The sequence below is a fragment of the Cupressus sempervirens genome, chromosome 11 (assembly GCF_028749045.1).
Source record: "Cupressus sempervirens isolate cs-2001-9-10 chromosome 11, ASM2874904v1, whole genome shotgun sequence".
Classification (NCBI taxonomy): Eukaryota; Viridiplantae; Streptophyta; class Pinopsida; order Cupressales; family Cupressaceae; genus Cupressus; species Cupressus sempervirens.
The window spans coordinates 284,869,591-284,885,744 of NC_143128.1; the positions used below are offsets into that span (position 1 = coordinate 284,869,591).

General features: G+C 36.8%; 1 protein-coding gene and 1 pseudogene across 5 annotated transcripts in view; both read left to right on the plus strand.

Moving 5' to 3' along the window:
* LOC149529219 (kynurenine 3-monooxygenase-like) overlaps nt 1–520 on the plus strand; it is a 107,032-nt pseudogene extending 106,512 nt beyond the window's left edge.
* A 1,224-nt stretch (nt 521–1,744) lies between these two features.
* Nucleotides 1,745–16,154, plus strand: part of LOC149529220 (GTP-binding protein-like protein) — a 275,708-nt gene continuing 261,298 nt past the window's right edge. For 2 of the 5 annotated variants that reach the window (XR_016358646.1, XR_016358645.1), the window contains exon 1: nt 1,745–2,237. Coding sequence is in view for 2 of the 5 variants with exons in the window: in XM_089809559.1 (XP_089665685.1) it covers nt 1,914–2,237 (324 nt within the window). In the remaining 3 variants the exon portion in view is untranslated. The remainder of the gene's footprint in view (nt 2,238–16,154) is intronic. The other 3 variants (XR_016358647.1, XM_089809560.1, XM_089809559.1) reach the window with 2 other exon arrangements.

Sequence of the window (16,154 nt, forward strand, 5' to 3'; positions counted from 1 at the left end):
GATTTTATTTCTTGCTGCTAAGAGATTAATTTATCCTTCTCACATCCTATCGATTTTCTTGTCCAATGCTATGGATTTATTGCAATCCCCATTTCATGTGGAGCTGTTAGCTGCTAGATTTATTAGACCGATTTATTTGCATGAGAATAAGCTTTCTAAAGCTTGTCAGAGATATGATCTTTGGAGTGGTGCTACCCTTGTTGGGAGCTTGTTCCATCATCACACACTCCTTAGCAATCATAGTGCTTACATGGTTTATGAAAGTATTAAAAAATCTCTTGAGAGGTAATCCTTTCATCCGGTGAAAGCTGCATTATAGCAATTTGGTGGGGGTTTGCCAAAGAATTGTGTCAATAATGTGCATCAGATTGTCTTTGCTTTATTAGATTTGCTAGAAGACGATTCATTTCAAGCATCTGCTCCATTTGCTCCTCCTATGATCATTCCTGATTCTACCACCCTTGATCTTACTCTTAAGCTTGACAATTTTGCTCCTACAACAGGGGATATGGAGGAGTAATTTCACTTGGTTGGTGTTCTTTGGTTTTGTGTTTTCTATTTTTTGTGTGCAGGTTTCTTCATGGATTTGCATCAACTTTCCAATCAGCAGAGGGTTTCGGCTTTGTAGTTATTTTCGGCTAAATTTTGGTGACACTTCATACAGATTATATCTTGTTAAGTGTATATGTTGCTCATACTATAAATTTTTGTAAATATGTACATTATTGGTACATGCTCCTTCTTCTTTGCTTCTTCTGATATACATTGTAATTTGGAAGTCCTAGGCCTGGAACGTTATAACCAGGTCTGTGCTACTTTCATCATCTTTCCTCTCTCCTTTCTTTTTCCTTCTTCTTGATGGGGTAATGAACAGAGTTTTTCTTCCTGATTCTTTTATCTGGGAGCTCCGTATCTTAGAATTAAAAAAAAAAGGTTTAAAAAAAAATATAAAAATTATATATATATATATATCAAGTGACGTTGTCACTATTCAAAAAATAAAATAAAATTTATAAATGACAAAAATAAACATCAATGTAAAACTAATAAACATATTTAAAATAAGAAATATAAAACATTTAACTTTTTATTTGAATTTGGTAAGAAAAATAGATGGTGATAATTAATATTAATTAGACATTCATTTGTGAGGTGGAAGATAAAAATGATTATTTTTTTAAAAAGTTAATCCACTTGTCACAAATATGGAAAATGTAAAGTTGTAATTAATGCATTCATTAATGGATGGTAGACTTGTTCGAAAATATTTGTATTTTCTTACAAATGACAAAAATAAACATCAATGTAAAACTAATAATAAATATATTTAAAATAAAAAATAAAAAACTTTTAATTTTATATTTGAACTTGGTAAGAAAAATGGATAGTGATAATTAATATTGACTAGACATTCATTTGTGAGGTAAAAGATATTTTTTTTTTTTTGAAATGTTAATCCACTTGTCACAAATGTGGAAAATATAAAGTTGTAATTAATGTTTTCATTAATGCATGATAGACTTGTTAGAAAATATTTGTATTCTTGTTTTCTCTCCTTACCAAAAATAGTATGATCTAATACAATAAATAAAAAATATTATTTATAAAATAATTAAAAAAATAAACATTTGAAATTTCCTTTAATCTTTTAAATTCTATGAATCAATTGAATTGAAAAATTGAGTTGACAATGATTCCAATACTTTGGAACGAGGAACTAATAAAAGGAACTAATAAATGCATGGTGAAAGTCTATTTTACCTTCCAACATTGCTCAACGATAGGTCTCCATTTGTTCAAATATTTCGAATTCCTCACGTCCATAGTCTCGCGAGTTCATCCTTCGCTGTGGATTATCTTCAATCCAAACGGACCAGACGAATCGGAGTCTTTGGAGAAAATAGCTGCTTAAAATGAAAGGGATTGTCGGCTGTCGAATTCGTTTTCAACTCCCCACAACCATTTTGCCAATGTTGGTTCCTCCCACGAGCTCCTGTGCATATTTCAGACCAACCCAAAAGTCAGTGACACAAGCACGCTGGAGCAACTTTTTTGCCAAATCATTTGACTTCAACGATAATAATAACAAATCAGTTTCATTCTCAGCAACCATAATAGTTCCCAGGAAGGAACGTAGAAGAAAATATTCATCGTCCTCCTCCAGAGTGAGTATGAGCCTGAGAACTGGAATAGTCGGTCTGCCCAATGTGGGAAAATCTACTCTTTTCAATGCTTTGGTAAGTATTATCTTTCGCTTATTTCCATTCACGGCCTTGACAAATCCAATTATGGTGTTTTATAGTTACCTGCATTTTTTAGTTCAATTATTTATGCTCAAGTTCCATCCATTCTAGTCAAATATAATTTTCAGCATTGTGGTTAGCTTTTTATAACATTTGTTTTGATAAGCTTCTGGTTTGCAAAATAAAATTATCCTCTCAAATTTTTAAATGTTTTGAGAGTTGATGACCTCAGAACTAGAGAAAAATGTAATTAAAGATTATGTTCCAAGGGTTTCTGGTGTAATTCTAATGGGTGCACTAGTATGGGCGCAACCCAGACAGACATCTCCTGTATCCCAATAAGGTGGTCCAAAGATATGGAACACGACTGTAATATAATGATAATGGGGTACATTCAAGTAACGCGGGCTACGTTTATAAATATTAGGTATGCAATTCTAGCATACATAGGTACATAGCTATTGACATTGGGCTTAAGCTAGAATAATCATGTGAATCATGTTTAGGTTCATTGATTCGACTTGCCGATTAGCATCTCAAAATTACTTAGCTTACAAAAGAGGCTTATGCCACGCATGGTACAATAGGAAGCTTTCTTTCTCATAACATAGAAGTGAGATTATTGGGCTTTTGCCCTTTCTAGAGCTGGGTGATGAAATTTACAAATTTTTGTAATCATCGGATCACCATGAATGCCTGGCCTCCAACGCTAGTGCATACCCTCTATTGGAGAGTTCCTCAGCAGCTATCTCATGCCCCATTTCCTAGTAAGTCCAAGTCTGTATGTATCGGGTTCGTGCTTTTGCCTTCCTTTGTTTCCATCTGCTATGTTTTTTTCTCTTCCCAAGTATGTGTTTTTGTCCAACTCCGCTCTTCCCTTCTTGTTAGAGTTTTGAACTTGTCCTCATTGGCATGCCGTTGCTTGACTCCCGATGCCTCAACCTTTAGTATTTGTCTAGTCATATGGCCCATCCCCAATTCCCGATATCTCTGCTTGTATTACCATTTCCTTCCCAATTTCCCTGCACATGTTGTATTGTTTTCAGGGGTTTTGTTTTTGGTGCTATGACTTTCAAAGTGAAATCTTTCCTGCCCATTATCAATATTCAAATTTGAAATTGGAGGTGTGCTTGGTGGCCAACCTATTTTGATTGTGAAGGATATAAAAGAGTGAATGTTTTCATTCAAGATCATTTATACTTAACCAATATTCATTTTCAAATTCATTTGAGGTCTTGTGCTCAAGCGCAAGAATCCTAGGACAAAAACCCTAGTGATTTTGGGGGGCATGTCCTATCCCCATTTTAAGATAGAATTTTAATAATAATTAGATAATACAATGTTTTTTTTTTGATTGGTAAACAGCTGAAGCCTTATATTATGTTAGATAATGATAATAAAATTACAAGGTTCTCTGTTCCAACAGGCACTGGTAGGAAATAATGGAGTAAGAAAACCTCTAGTCTAGCCCGGGACAATGTCCTTTATTATACATTTAATAAAAGGGGCATACCCCAGTGAGATAAATGATCAAAATCTCCTTATAATATGATAAAGTTGTACAGTGGTTACAGCATGAGGAAATAGTCCATGAGCGTCAGAATATACATCCTTCGGGGGGGATTATGAGACCCACTGAGAAGGAAAGAACAGCAACAAAAGTAACCGCCATAAAGGGTTAGGCATTAATCAAATAAAAAATTAAAAAAGAAAGCAAGGACCTGATTAGGATAATCTTATTAGGAGAAAATGCTTCCAAATCTTAGTCTTACTAAGATCCCAATTTAAGTGTGTTAGAACAGTACCGAATTAAACAATTGGAGTCCTTTGACAGAAATTAAGTTTTACCTATTGACAATTTGTTTTTAATGTGCCCGTTTTGTTCTTTACTGATTTTGAGTTTTATTCTTATTAATGATTTTATTGTTGATAGCTGTTTTGATATGATATTAATAGAGATTCCATTAAAGCCTTTATAACTTTTAAACATTCCGAATTAAATTTCTATTACGGGGTAATAATGAGAATGTCAGCACCGGAATTTTCCTTGTCATCTACAGTTTTAGGGTTCTTAGTGTGAGATTTACCAGTGTGTTAAGATTAAATTGATCTACAATAGTATAGATAAAGGGAGAGCACGATTTGATCTTTAAAAATACAGATTTGGAAACCAAATACAGGCTTGAAAATGACAGTTCCAACAAAGGACCTATCCCAGGCCAATCGAATTTCGAAACAAGATTTAAACGATAAGGATCTAATATTAATATTAACAAGAATTTACATAATAAAGCCTGCCGATCTTTATCAAGTTCTGAAAGGGCCCTAGACTAAATATAAACTACTGGCTGTCCTAATAAATATAGCCCTTGACTTATTAACTCTATAAGCCGCCTAGGGAAAATGCAGCAGCAACAAAACCTAACAAGCCTAAGAAATAAAACAAGGGTAGCATCCCATTACTAAAAAGAGATAGGGAGAAAAAACCAGAGCAAAGAAAACGAGTGGCTAGCCCAAGATCCTGGCTATACTTCTTGAGTTTGCTTCTTGAAGACCATAATGATCTCTGAGGCTTCTTGGATGTTTTTTGCCCTAGAGCTAGGTGGGAATTCTTAGGTGTTTCGCGCTCCGCTTGATGTGTCAAAGTTGGGGAGGCAGAACTCAACAGCTTCTAGATCAGAGCGGTCCACATTCGGGTGAATATATGTGTTGAAATCCTTCAGATAATTCGTGAGCCACTCTCTTGTTGGATCCTCTCTTAAGCCTCTCCATCGAAACAAGAATTGCATGCTAGCTTCCATCCTTGGCCATTCTCGATAGACGAGAATGTTATCTCTGACTACCAAGTTGGGGCGCTTAGGGCCTTTAGCAAGTTCGGGGCTTCCCAGTTGATGCTCCATGTAAGCTTTAGGGAGCGAAATTTTGAGTTTTTCATCAATGTTAAAAACCACTTCCTCTAAACCTACTAGCTAGCTTGGGTCGAAGAGATTATAACTCAGTCTGTTAATGTCCCATTTTTTTACTCTAGCCCTAGCTAGGCATCCAATCCATAACCCTAGGATATCACTGTTAGCGTGCCAAGAATAGTCATAGTTGAAAACCCCCTCCCCCAACACCCTACTGACCACAACCCTACTCATATCATCTATGGGTCAAAAAAGCTGATTCTATCTTTCGGGTTTGACAGAGCTACAGAAGGTCATGGTTCTGTTTTCGTAAGCATGATACAAGCAAATGTTGGTATCCATTTATGGGGGGGCAACACAACTAAATTTAGACGGAGTGGGGTGAAATGAAAAGCTCTGAACCGGCCCGAATTAATATAATAACAGAAGGGAAGCATCTAGAACGACGGGTGGTGATGCCATCTACATGCGTTTGAATGATTATCCTCCTTTTGAGATCATAATTAATGTGATGCTTTTTAGTACGATATCATTGAGGCGCAGTTTTAAGTTTGTGGAGATACATGAATCAAGATTTGCACCTAATAGAGATAATCATGAATCCAAGTGTCGAAGGGAATGACCATGGGGGTATAGACTTTGTATGATTATCCTTAACTAGCTCTGATTAAATGTTGATATATTTTCTCCATTTGTACCTTTGTTTGCCAAACTATCTTCTTTAGTATTGCCTTCTCTAAATATATGAGAAAATCTAATTTCTTCAAATCCTTCCAGTAGTTTAATAGTTTCTTCTAGTTGGGAGTTTAATATCCAGTTTGGGGTTTTCCCTTTCCTGAGTGCATTAAGGAGTTTGTGAGTTGCCTTCTTTTATAATTTTCTTGATTTTTAGATTAATACAAATTTTTAGACCTTCTTCTACTACTTCTAGTGCTGCCATGTTATTAGAGGTTACTCCCAGAGGCTTTGCTCTTTTTGCTAGTCAGTTTCCGGATTCTTCCCTGACTATACACCCTATCCCGCCTTTCCAGGATTGCCTCTAGAAGCTCCATTGAAATTCAATTTCTTCCATCCTTTTGGTGGTGGTTCCCATTTGCATTCTTTTCTGGTTGCTCTGTTATCGCTCTTATATGTTAGGGGTGGATTGATTAGATGTTTCCATTTTTTTAAAAATTTCAGCATCCCACTCTGTGAATGATCTTTCTTCTTTCGAATTTTTCCTTAGGTCGCAATTTATAACTTCCACTATGTTAGCCTTGATTTTGTTATAGAGAGATGGTATGCTGGGTTCTTCGTTCTAAAAGATTCGTCTGTTTCTTTCTTTCCATATCTCCCAAGCTAGAATTGCTGGAGTAATGCTCCAGAGTTTTCCATAAATTTTATTATTTGCTTTTTTTGGCCACCCTATCAAGTGGTCTTGCCATTTTTTTGGTAGAGGGGAAATCCAATTTAGTTTTGATTTGAGCCATGTCCAGCATTCCTTCGCAAATTTGCATTGATATAGAAGATGCTCTGCTGTTTCCGATTCTTCTTTACAGAGATTACATCTTGTTGGGCCTTCAAATCCCATTTTTTTAATTCTGTCCACTGTTAGGATTCTTTTTTGGATAGCTGCCCATTGGAAGATGCTTGCTTTGGGAAGCCCTACCGGATCCCAACAGAGGTTTATTGAGATGTTTATTGCTTCCCATCTTTGTGAATTTATAATTTGTTTGTATCCTTCTTTCACTTTATAGCTTCCATCTTTAGATGCTGCCCAGATAAGTCTATCCTCCCTATTGTTGACTTTAATTGGACGATCTTTAAGGATATTTTCTAGGATCCCTTGGTCTGCTTGATTGAGACCACAATTGACTAGGGATTTCCATTACTAGGAAGTTTCTCCATTGGATTGGATCAATTGAATATAATCTTCTACTTTGGTTCCCCAGATTGTTTGTTGGTGAATTTTAGCATTATAGGTTACATCATAGATATCTAGGGAGGGATACCCATTCCAAGAGTCTTCCCAAAATAATGCTTTATCACCTTTACTGATGTCCCATGTTGAATATTTGGTTATGAGAGGATGACACTTCATTAGGAAATTTCGTGCTGCAGAAACTTTGGGGGGTTCCTAGTTTTGAATAGTGAAGTGCTATCAGATGCATTGAGATATTTATTATATAGAATTTTGGCTCATTTGCTGTTTCTTTCTTGATACATTCTCCATACTTGTTTTTCTCCTAGAGCTTCATTCTGCCAATCTAGGTTTTTAATTCCTAGTCCTCCTGCTTCTTTAGGCCTACATATTTTTCCCCATCTGATCAATGCTGCCTTTTTTTTGTCTTCTAAGCCATTCCAAAAGAAATCTCTTAGTTTCTTTTCAATTTTTTGATTAATGTTCTTAGGGAGTTGTAAGCATGAGAGTTGATAAGTAGGTATAGTCGTTAGCACGGCTTTTATTTTTGTTTCTCTCCCGACCTTAGTCATTTCCCTTTCCAAGCGTCTGTCTGATTATCTATTTTTCCCAAGGTTTGTTCCCATCCTTGGTTATTTTTATTTCCTTTTTCCAAATATATTTCTAGATATTTAAATGAGAAGGTACCCTTTTTAAATCCTAGTTTATTGCATATATATTCTTCTCTATCTACTGTTGTGTTTAAGAAGAAGATTTCCAATTTTTCTGCATTGATTTTTTGACCAGAGGCTTTAGTGTAATTGTCCCGAATTGTTTTGAAATAGTTTGTCTCTTTCTTGGTGCTTGCTCCGGCTAATATTGTATCATCAACAATTTTGGAGTTGCACTGTTTTAATTGCTCTTCTAAAGGATTTTGCCATAATGATGAAAAGAAAGGGGGATATGGGGTCGCCTTGTCGGAGCCCCCTAGATATACTAAAGAATCCTTCTGGAGTTCCATTTATAATGATAGAGATTTTTGGGGTGGATATGCACTGAAATATGATGTTTATCCATTGTTTTTAGAATCCGAAAGCTTCAAGTGTTTTACATAGGAATCTCCAATCTACTTTATCATAAGCTTTTAGTATATCTAATTTTAATAACATGCATGCTTTGTTATTTTTGTTTGCTGAATGAATCGTTTCTTGAATGATAGAAATGCCATCTAGAATGGATCTCCCAGGTACAAATCCTGTTTGTTCTTCTGATATAAGTTTAGGGAGAAGTTTTTTGAGACGGTTAGCTAAAACTTTTTAGAGAATTTTATAAATAGTTTTGCATAATGCAATGGGTCTGAAGTCTCCTGGTTCTTCTGACTTGTTTTTCTTGGGTATTAAAGTTAAGACGGTATGATTGATTTTTGCTAAGAGGTTTCCTCTGTTCCTAGATGCTTCTATTGTTTTCCACAAGTCTACACCTATTATTTCCTAGCAAAGAAGAATGCTTGGAATTTGTCTGGGTTGATATTAAAGAGAGTCGTTTTGATTTCTTGCAATGTGAATGGTTTATTGAGGGCTTTATTATCATCAAGTGATATCACCTTAGGTATTGTTTTCAACATTTCCTCTTGTTCTATTCTATTAGAAGTGTCATAATTATTAAGGATGTCTTTGAAGTACTCCACAAGAATATTTGCTATTTCATTTGGATTGTCTATTGGTTCACCTTGCATATTTTTAATTTTTGTTATATTGTTGCAGGCTCTGTGGTGTAGTGTGCTATTGTGAAAAAATTTCTTGTTACTGTCTCCTTCTGACAACCATTTCTCCCTAGATTTTTGCTTCCAATACACCTCTTCTTTAGCTAAAATTTCTTCTTATTTTAGTAGATATTCTTTTTCTAGTTGGTAAAGTTTATTATTCATTTCTTTTCTAATAACTTCTTTGTTTAAATTTTCCAATTTCTCTTCTATGTCTAATTTTTCTTTAAATATGTTTTTGAATTGTGTTTTGTTCCATTTCAGAATCTTTTCTTTTATGGTTTTTAGTTTGGATACAAAGCAGAACATTTTTGAGCCTTGGACTTGTTCATTTTGCCACCAGTTTTTTATGTTATTCATAAAGTTGTTATCCATGAACCACATTTTTTCACACTTAAATGGGTTTCTGCTAGGCTTGGCCTGTTCCCTAATTTCCATTTTAACCGGGAAGTGATCTGATCCTACCATTGGTAGAATTTCTGCAATGATTTTTCCATCCAAATTATTTAGCTCTCCCTTAAAGAAGAATCTATCCAGTCTTTCTGCTATATAATTGAAGTCTTTCCTTCTATTATTCCATGTGTATATTCCATTTTTTGTTGGAATATCTATGAGAGAGTTAATTTCTGTCCATTCCCTCAAATCTTTTATAGCTCTAGATATTGTCCAGATCCTGTCGTATTTTTCATCTCTTTTTAATATTGCATTAAAATCTCCTCCCAAAATAATGTTCTCATTTTGTATTGTATTGAGAAATGTGTTGATCTCATTCCATACTGCTAATTTCTCTGCTGCTTGTGTAGGTCCATAAACATTTATTACTATCATCTGGAGATTAGTTTTTGTGCTAGGGACTTTGCTTCCCATCCAATTAGAATTAGAGGCTATACATTCTAGATTAATTCTTCAGTTATTCCATATTATTCCCAGTCCTCCAGAGGCTCCATGTGATGACTTAAATTTTGATTTCCAAGCTCCTAGTTTCTATCCTAACTTTATACCTTCTTCTTTGTTTAATTTTGTTTCTTGAATTAAAAGGATTTCTATGTCAAATAATGTTGGATTACGCTTTAATAAGCATTTCTTGCTAGGGGCATTTAGGCCTCTAGCGTTCCATGTAGTGATTCTCATTGATCCTTGGGAAGGTTCTTCCCCTTCCCGTCTTGTAGAATTTCTATAATCTTAGTTTGTTCCTTTGCTTGTCCTACTGCCTCCCTAAGTTCTTTTGATGATTTTCGTCCTCATTTCTGTTTTAGTTTTCCACAATTGGGTGTTTTTAACTCTTCCTGATTTATAGATATACCCAATTTTTCCAAATTTAGCTGAATTTTTTACTCATTCTGTAATTTTTGAATCTTCTATTTCCTGGTCATCCTTTGCTAAGATTTCTTTAATTAATTGGTTGTTCATTTGATAATCTTCTGCTTCTAGATTTTTACTTTCTTCCTCCATTCTTTCTTTCTCTGTTCCTTCTTCCCAGTTAGAGCTTTCCATCATAGTACCAAAGTCTTCCCATATTGAGTGTTCTTCTTTTTGATTTTCCTGTTCTTCTCCTAGCATGCTTGTTTGTTTACTGATTTGCTCTTTTCCTGAGGATATTTTTGCAATGTCTACTGGTGTCAATGTTTCTATCTCTCCTCTAGTTTTTTCCCTTTTTGTTTCTTCTTTGCTCTGGTCAAACATGTCCTTTCCATTGCTCGGTGTTTGCCAAAATTTGTAGCTCTTCTTTTTTCTTTTTTCCTAATGGTAACATTGCTCCATTGGTCTGATTCTGCTGGTGTGATTTTGGGGCTCTGATCATTCTTTTTCAGAAATTGGTGTTGTTCTTGATTCACTTCTTCCTTTGATTCCATTCCTCTGTAAATCTCTATTTCTGGCTGATTTTATAATTTATTCCTTCCTGTTCCATTTTTGTCTCTTCTTCTAATGATTTGCTTTCTATGTTACCTCTTTTTTTTGTTTTCTTCTTTGAGTCTGTTTCCAGAACAGCCTTACCTTTATGTTCTATATGGTTGTCTTTTGCTATGATATATTGGTCTTCCAGGTCATTTTGTAGGAGCAATATTTCAGGGGAAAGCTTGTTTAATTTTTTAACGTTGATCTCTATCTCTTCTATTGATTCCCTCTTTGTTATGCAATCTTTGCATTTTCTGTATTTTTCTAAAGAATGTCGATAATCTGTACTTGCTATCCTTTTATATTCTACCTCTTCTTCTCTCCCTGACTTTTCCTTTTGAGCTTCTTGACCTATCTCTATTTTTTCCTCATCTTGATTTCTCTTTTTTTCCGATATTTTTACCTCCTTGTTTCCTTCTATTTTTCCTTCCCTTGTCCTGCTTGCCCTTTGTAATTTCTTTAAGTTATTCTTGATGGTTATGCTATTAATATTACAATAATAGATAAGACGTCTATTATTAGTTAATGGTTATCTTGTAAATATCTTTAGCTTTAGTTTGCTTTCATTTTTTGCTTTCTCTGGAATAGAATGTTTCTATTCTTTACGATCGTTTCCTAAGGAAACATCGTCTCTTCCTTTTGTATAAATTGACCTTTCAGTCTCTGTTATTAATAAGCAAGTATTTACCAATTACCTCGTAATATGGTATCAGAGCCAAATACTTAAATTTTTTCGGAAAAATTTATTATTTCCTCTTGAAATTATTTGTTTAATTTTTTCCAAAATTATTTCAGCTAATTTCTCCAAAACCCACCTAGGGTTTTTCTGCTTGGAGAAATTCCCGAATTACGGGTCTGCAAATCACATGGAAATCGTGGCCATTTTTTGGAGACTTGCATTTTTGGGGTGAAAATCTGCATGTTTCTATATCAAATCTTCATGCTCTTAGCCGTCTCAGTCTGTCATCGTGCTCTGGGAAGCAGATTCGACCATTTTTCATCAAGAAATCTGAAGTTTTTTCAAGCTTTTTTCAGCTAGGGCCGTTTTTTTCGAAACCCTAATTTTTGGGGTCGAAATTTTTTTTGTTTGCAGATTCTTGGTGGGTTTTTCGAGAGCTCAACTGGGTTGTCGTCCGTTTTTTTTGGGTGCCTCGATTTTTGTGCCTTGATTTCCGAGCCAGCGGATTCAGAAAACGACAGCAGATTCCTTTTGGGTTTTTCGAGCTCTCTTTTAGGTCATTCTCTGATTCTTCTGGGTCTTCTGTATTTTTGCCTCGAAGAATGTGCCTTCACAAATTTTCACAGTTTTTCATTGAAAAACGTGCCATGGCATCTCTGACAAATATTCTGCTCGAGCATAATTCCAAATTCAATGGTCGCAATTATGGAACCTGGAAGTATCGCATCATCGCAATCTTCGAATATCGAAACACCGATCAACTTGTTCTGGGTGTTAAGTAGCGTTCGACTTCTCCGGGTCCTGATCAAGATACATGGGATCTGAACAATCGAGAGGCAGTAATGCTTCTCAAACTCTCCGTAGCTGATGACTAGCTTTCTCAAATTCCATCCGGCAAGACAGCGGCCGAAATTTGGACACATCTAAAAGGTCTTCATGAGACTTCCGACAAGAGCAGAGCCTTCTTTCTGAAAAACACTCTGTTTTCTATTGTCATGGATGAGCGCACCTCGCTCCAGGCACACCTGAATCGGATTCAGGAAATCCGTGATCAGTTACTTGCCATCGGTCGCAAGATGGAGGAAGAGGATATTGTGGTAATCACTCTTCGGAGTTTACCAAATTCCTATGAGCATTTTATCGAGACTCTCAACATCACATCTACTGGTGTTGATCTAAAGTTCACTGATCTCTGCACCCTGCTACTTTAGCAAGATCGGTGGAAACAACAGTTCGGTAGCAGCTCCAGTTCCACCTCCACTGAGCAAGCCTTTGTTGCGAAATCCTTTCAGAAGGATAAGGGCAAGTTTCAGCAACCATCTCAGCAGAAGTCTTTTGCTCCAGCATCCGATGGTACCAAAAAGAAGAACATTCAATGCAACTATTGCCACAAGTATGGTCACAGGAAGGTTGCATGTCGGAAACGCTTAGCTGCCCACTCTAAGCAATCAGGTTCGCAACCCAAAGCGAACAGTGCAGAGCACACTGAGCAGGTGGAATCTGCCTTTTACGCCTTCATGGCTAAAAGACCCGCAGATCATGTACAGTCATCTGCCTGGTACATTGATTCAGGTGCCTCTCGACATTTCACTCACCACAGAGACTGGTTTACTGACTACCAGCCTTATTCAAATTCTGTTATCTTTGGTGGTGGAGAAGAGTACACGGTTGTTGGTAAAGGCAACATTCAAATTCAGTCTGTTGGGAGGAAGCTCATATTCCTTGATGTGTACTACATTCCAGGGATGGAACTAAATCTACTCTCGGTCAGTTAGTTGCTGCGACATTCTCCACACTTGGCAGTCACCTTCAGTTCACATCAGTGCACCATCACTGATCGGGCGACTAAGTATACTGTTGCAGTTGGTCTTGAGGATCATGGTCTTTTCAAACTTACTGATTTTGGTGATTCTCAGGAATTAGCTATGGCTGCTCGGCGATCTTCCATCAGCACACTTTGGCATCAGCGATATGGGCACTTAAATGTGCATTATCTCTCACAATTTGCTCGGGATGAGCTTGTTCTTGGTTTGCCAGAGATTCAAACACAACACCTTGGAGTTTGTGACGCATGTCAGGCTGGGAAGCAACATCGCACACCTTTCCCCAGTGGCGATTCTTGGCGAGCTTCTCAAGTACTTCAGCTTGTTCATGCTGATATCTGCGGCCCTATGGCCACTCCTTCTGTTCTTGGGTACAGGTATTTTCTGTTGTTTGTAGATGATTTCAGAAGAAAAATGTGGGTGTATTTCCTTAAAAAAAAATTCGATGCATTTATTGTATTTCAGAAGTTTAAACCCTTAGTTGAAAAAGACTCTGGGAAATCTATTATTACTCTTAAATCAGACAATGGGGGGGAATTTTGTTCTAATATTTTCTCCAGCTTCTTGGATACACATGGCATCCAACACCAGTTCACCACACCCCACACGCCACAACAGAACAGTGTAGTTGAACGTCGGAACAGGACAATCACTGAGATGGCTCGTTCCATGCTCGAACACAGACATGTTCCGAAGCGTTTTTGGGCAGAAGCAGTTAACACTGCAGTTTATCTGTTGAATCGGTCACCCACAGTGGCGGTCAAAGGTAAAACTCCGGAAGAGGCCTGGTCAGGTCGCAAGCCTAGAATCAGTCACCTGAAGGTTTTTGGCTCTCTTGCTTTTGTTTGGATCCCTGATGCTTCACGCACCAAGTTGGATGCCAAGAGTCAGAAACTGATGCTTGCTGGATATAGCAGTCTTCACAAAGCCTACCGCCTTATTGATGTTGAGACATCTCGTCTCATATATAGCCGCGATGTAGTCTTTGATGAGCAGCGAGGACCATTCATGCCTGTTTCTCCTGTTCCTGATCCAGCAGACCAGCCTATGTAGGTTCATGATTTGGGAGTTCGGCTTCCATTAGGTCCACCTGATGGGAGGGCTCCAGTAGCTCCTACAGCTCCAGTCTTGCCAGTGATACCTGTACAGCCACCTCTGGCTTCTCCTGCAGGATCACCTCGTTTTGAAGATGCTTCACCTGAGTTTGATCTAGATTCTTCTGTGATACCATGTTACAAGGTTCAAGAAGAGTTGGCAGATTAATGGATTTCTGGATGATTGATTGATTAACAGAGGAACAAATGTGTTCCTTATAAAGAATTACAAGGACGTTGTTTCTAAAGGAAACAACGTAGACTGAAGACGGAATTAGAAACAAAACTAGAGACAGGATAGGAAACATTCCTATCTAGACTGAAGAAAAAAGAGACGGGATAGGAAACATTCCTATCTAGACTGAAAGACGGACTACAGACAAGTAGTTGACTATTATAGAAAGTATAAGATATTATCTTAATACCCTCCCTTAATGGTCAACGTACGAATGTCGGAACATTCTGTGATAACTGAGACCCTCCCTGGATCTACAGAATGCTGAAACCAAGAAGCTTTGCCAGAAGAGTGCTATGACTCAAAATAAGTTGCATTTACAAAACTTCGTTTTTGTGGAAAAAACGGTAAAACCCAAAATCTCACACAACCTTGCGTATTACGTACAACTTGAAATGATTTTTGAGGAGAAAATCAACAAACCCAGAATCTCACACAACCTTGCGTATTATAGACAACTTGAAATGATTTTTGAGGAGAAAATCAACAAACTCAGAATCTCACGCAACCTTGCGTATTACAGACAACTTGAAATGATTTTTGAGGAGAAAATCAACAAACCCAAGAAAAACAAAAACAAATTCAGAAGGCAAAAAATGCAGCTTCGCCTTGATCAGCTATATTTCACGCTTTATGATAGCTCCTAAGGCTGATCATTGGATGGCAGCAAAGCGTGTGCTTCGTTATGTGAAAGGCACTTATGATTATGGACTTCTGTATTCTCGGAGTTCTAATCCTAAACTCAGTGGGTTCACAGATTCAGATTGGGCAGGCTCTGTTGATGATAAAAAGTCAACATCTGGATATGTGTTCAGTTTGGGATCCGGTGCAGTCACATGGACCAGCAAGAAGCAGCAAGCAGTTTCTCTCTCTTCTACAGAGGCTGAATATAGAGGGACTGTTAAGGCAGGATGTGAAGCTGTCTGGCTTCGTCGGATGCTTGGGGATATGCAGATGTCACCAGCAGGACTGACTACTCTGTTTGTTGATAACAAAGGCGTTATCAAGTTAGCACGAAATCCAATCTTCCATGAACGAACCAAGCATGTGGATGTTCATTGTCATTACATACAACTGGTTGAAGACGGGACTATAGATCTGCAGTATGTTCCTACCTCAGATCAGACTGCAGACATTCTCACCAAGCCTCTTGGTCCTAATAAGTTTGTCAAATTCAGAGGACAACTTGGTGTGTTAGATAGATTAACCATTAAGGGAGGGTATTACAATAATAGATAAGACGTCTATTATTAGTTAATGGTTATCTTGTAAATATCTTTAGCTTTAGTTTGCTTTCGTTTTTTGCTTTCTCTGGAATAGAATGTTTCTATTCTTTATGATCGTTTCCTAAGGAAACATCGTCTCTTCCTTTTGTATAAATTGACCTTTCGGTCTCTGTTATTAATAAGCAAGTATTTACCAATTACCTCGTAATAATTAAGGTATGATCCTATGATTTTATTTATTTCTCCTGTGCATTCAGTAAAGAATAATTTGTATATTGATCTGTTTGTTATAATCTTCCTGTTTATTGATTCACTTTGTTCTGCCTTGACTAAGAATCTTATCCTACTGTTTTTAGATTTATTAATTTCAAATCCTATTAGAGTTTCTAAAGAATGTCCTATTCTTCTTAT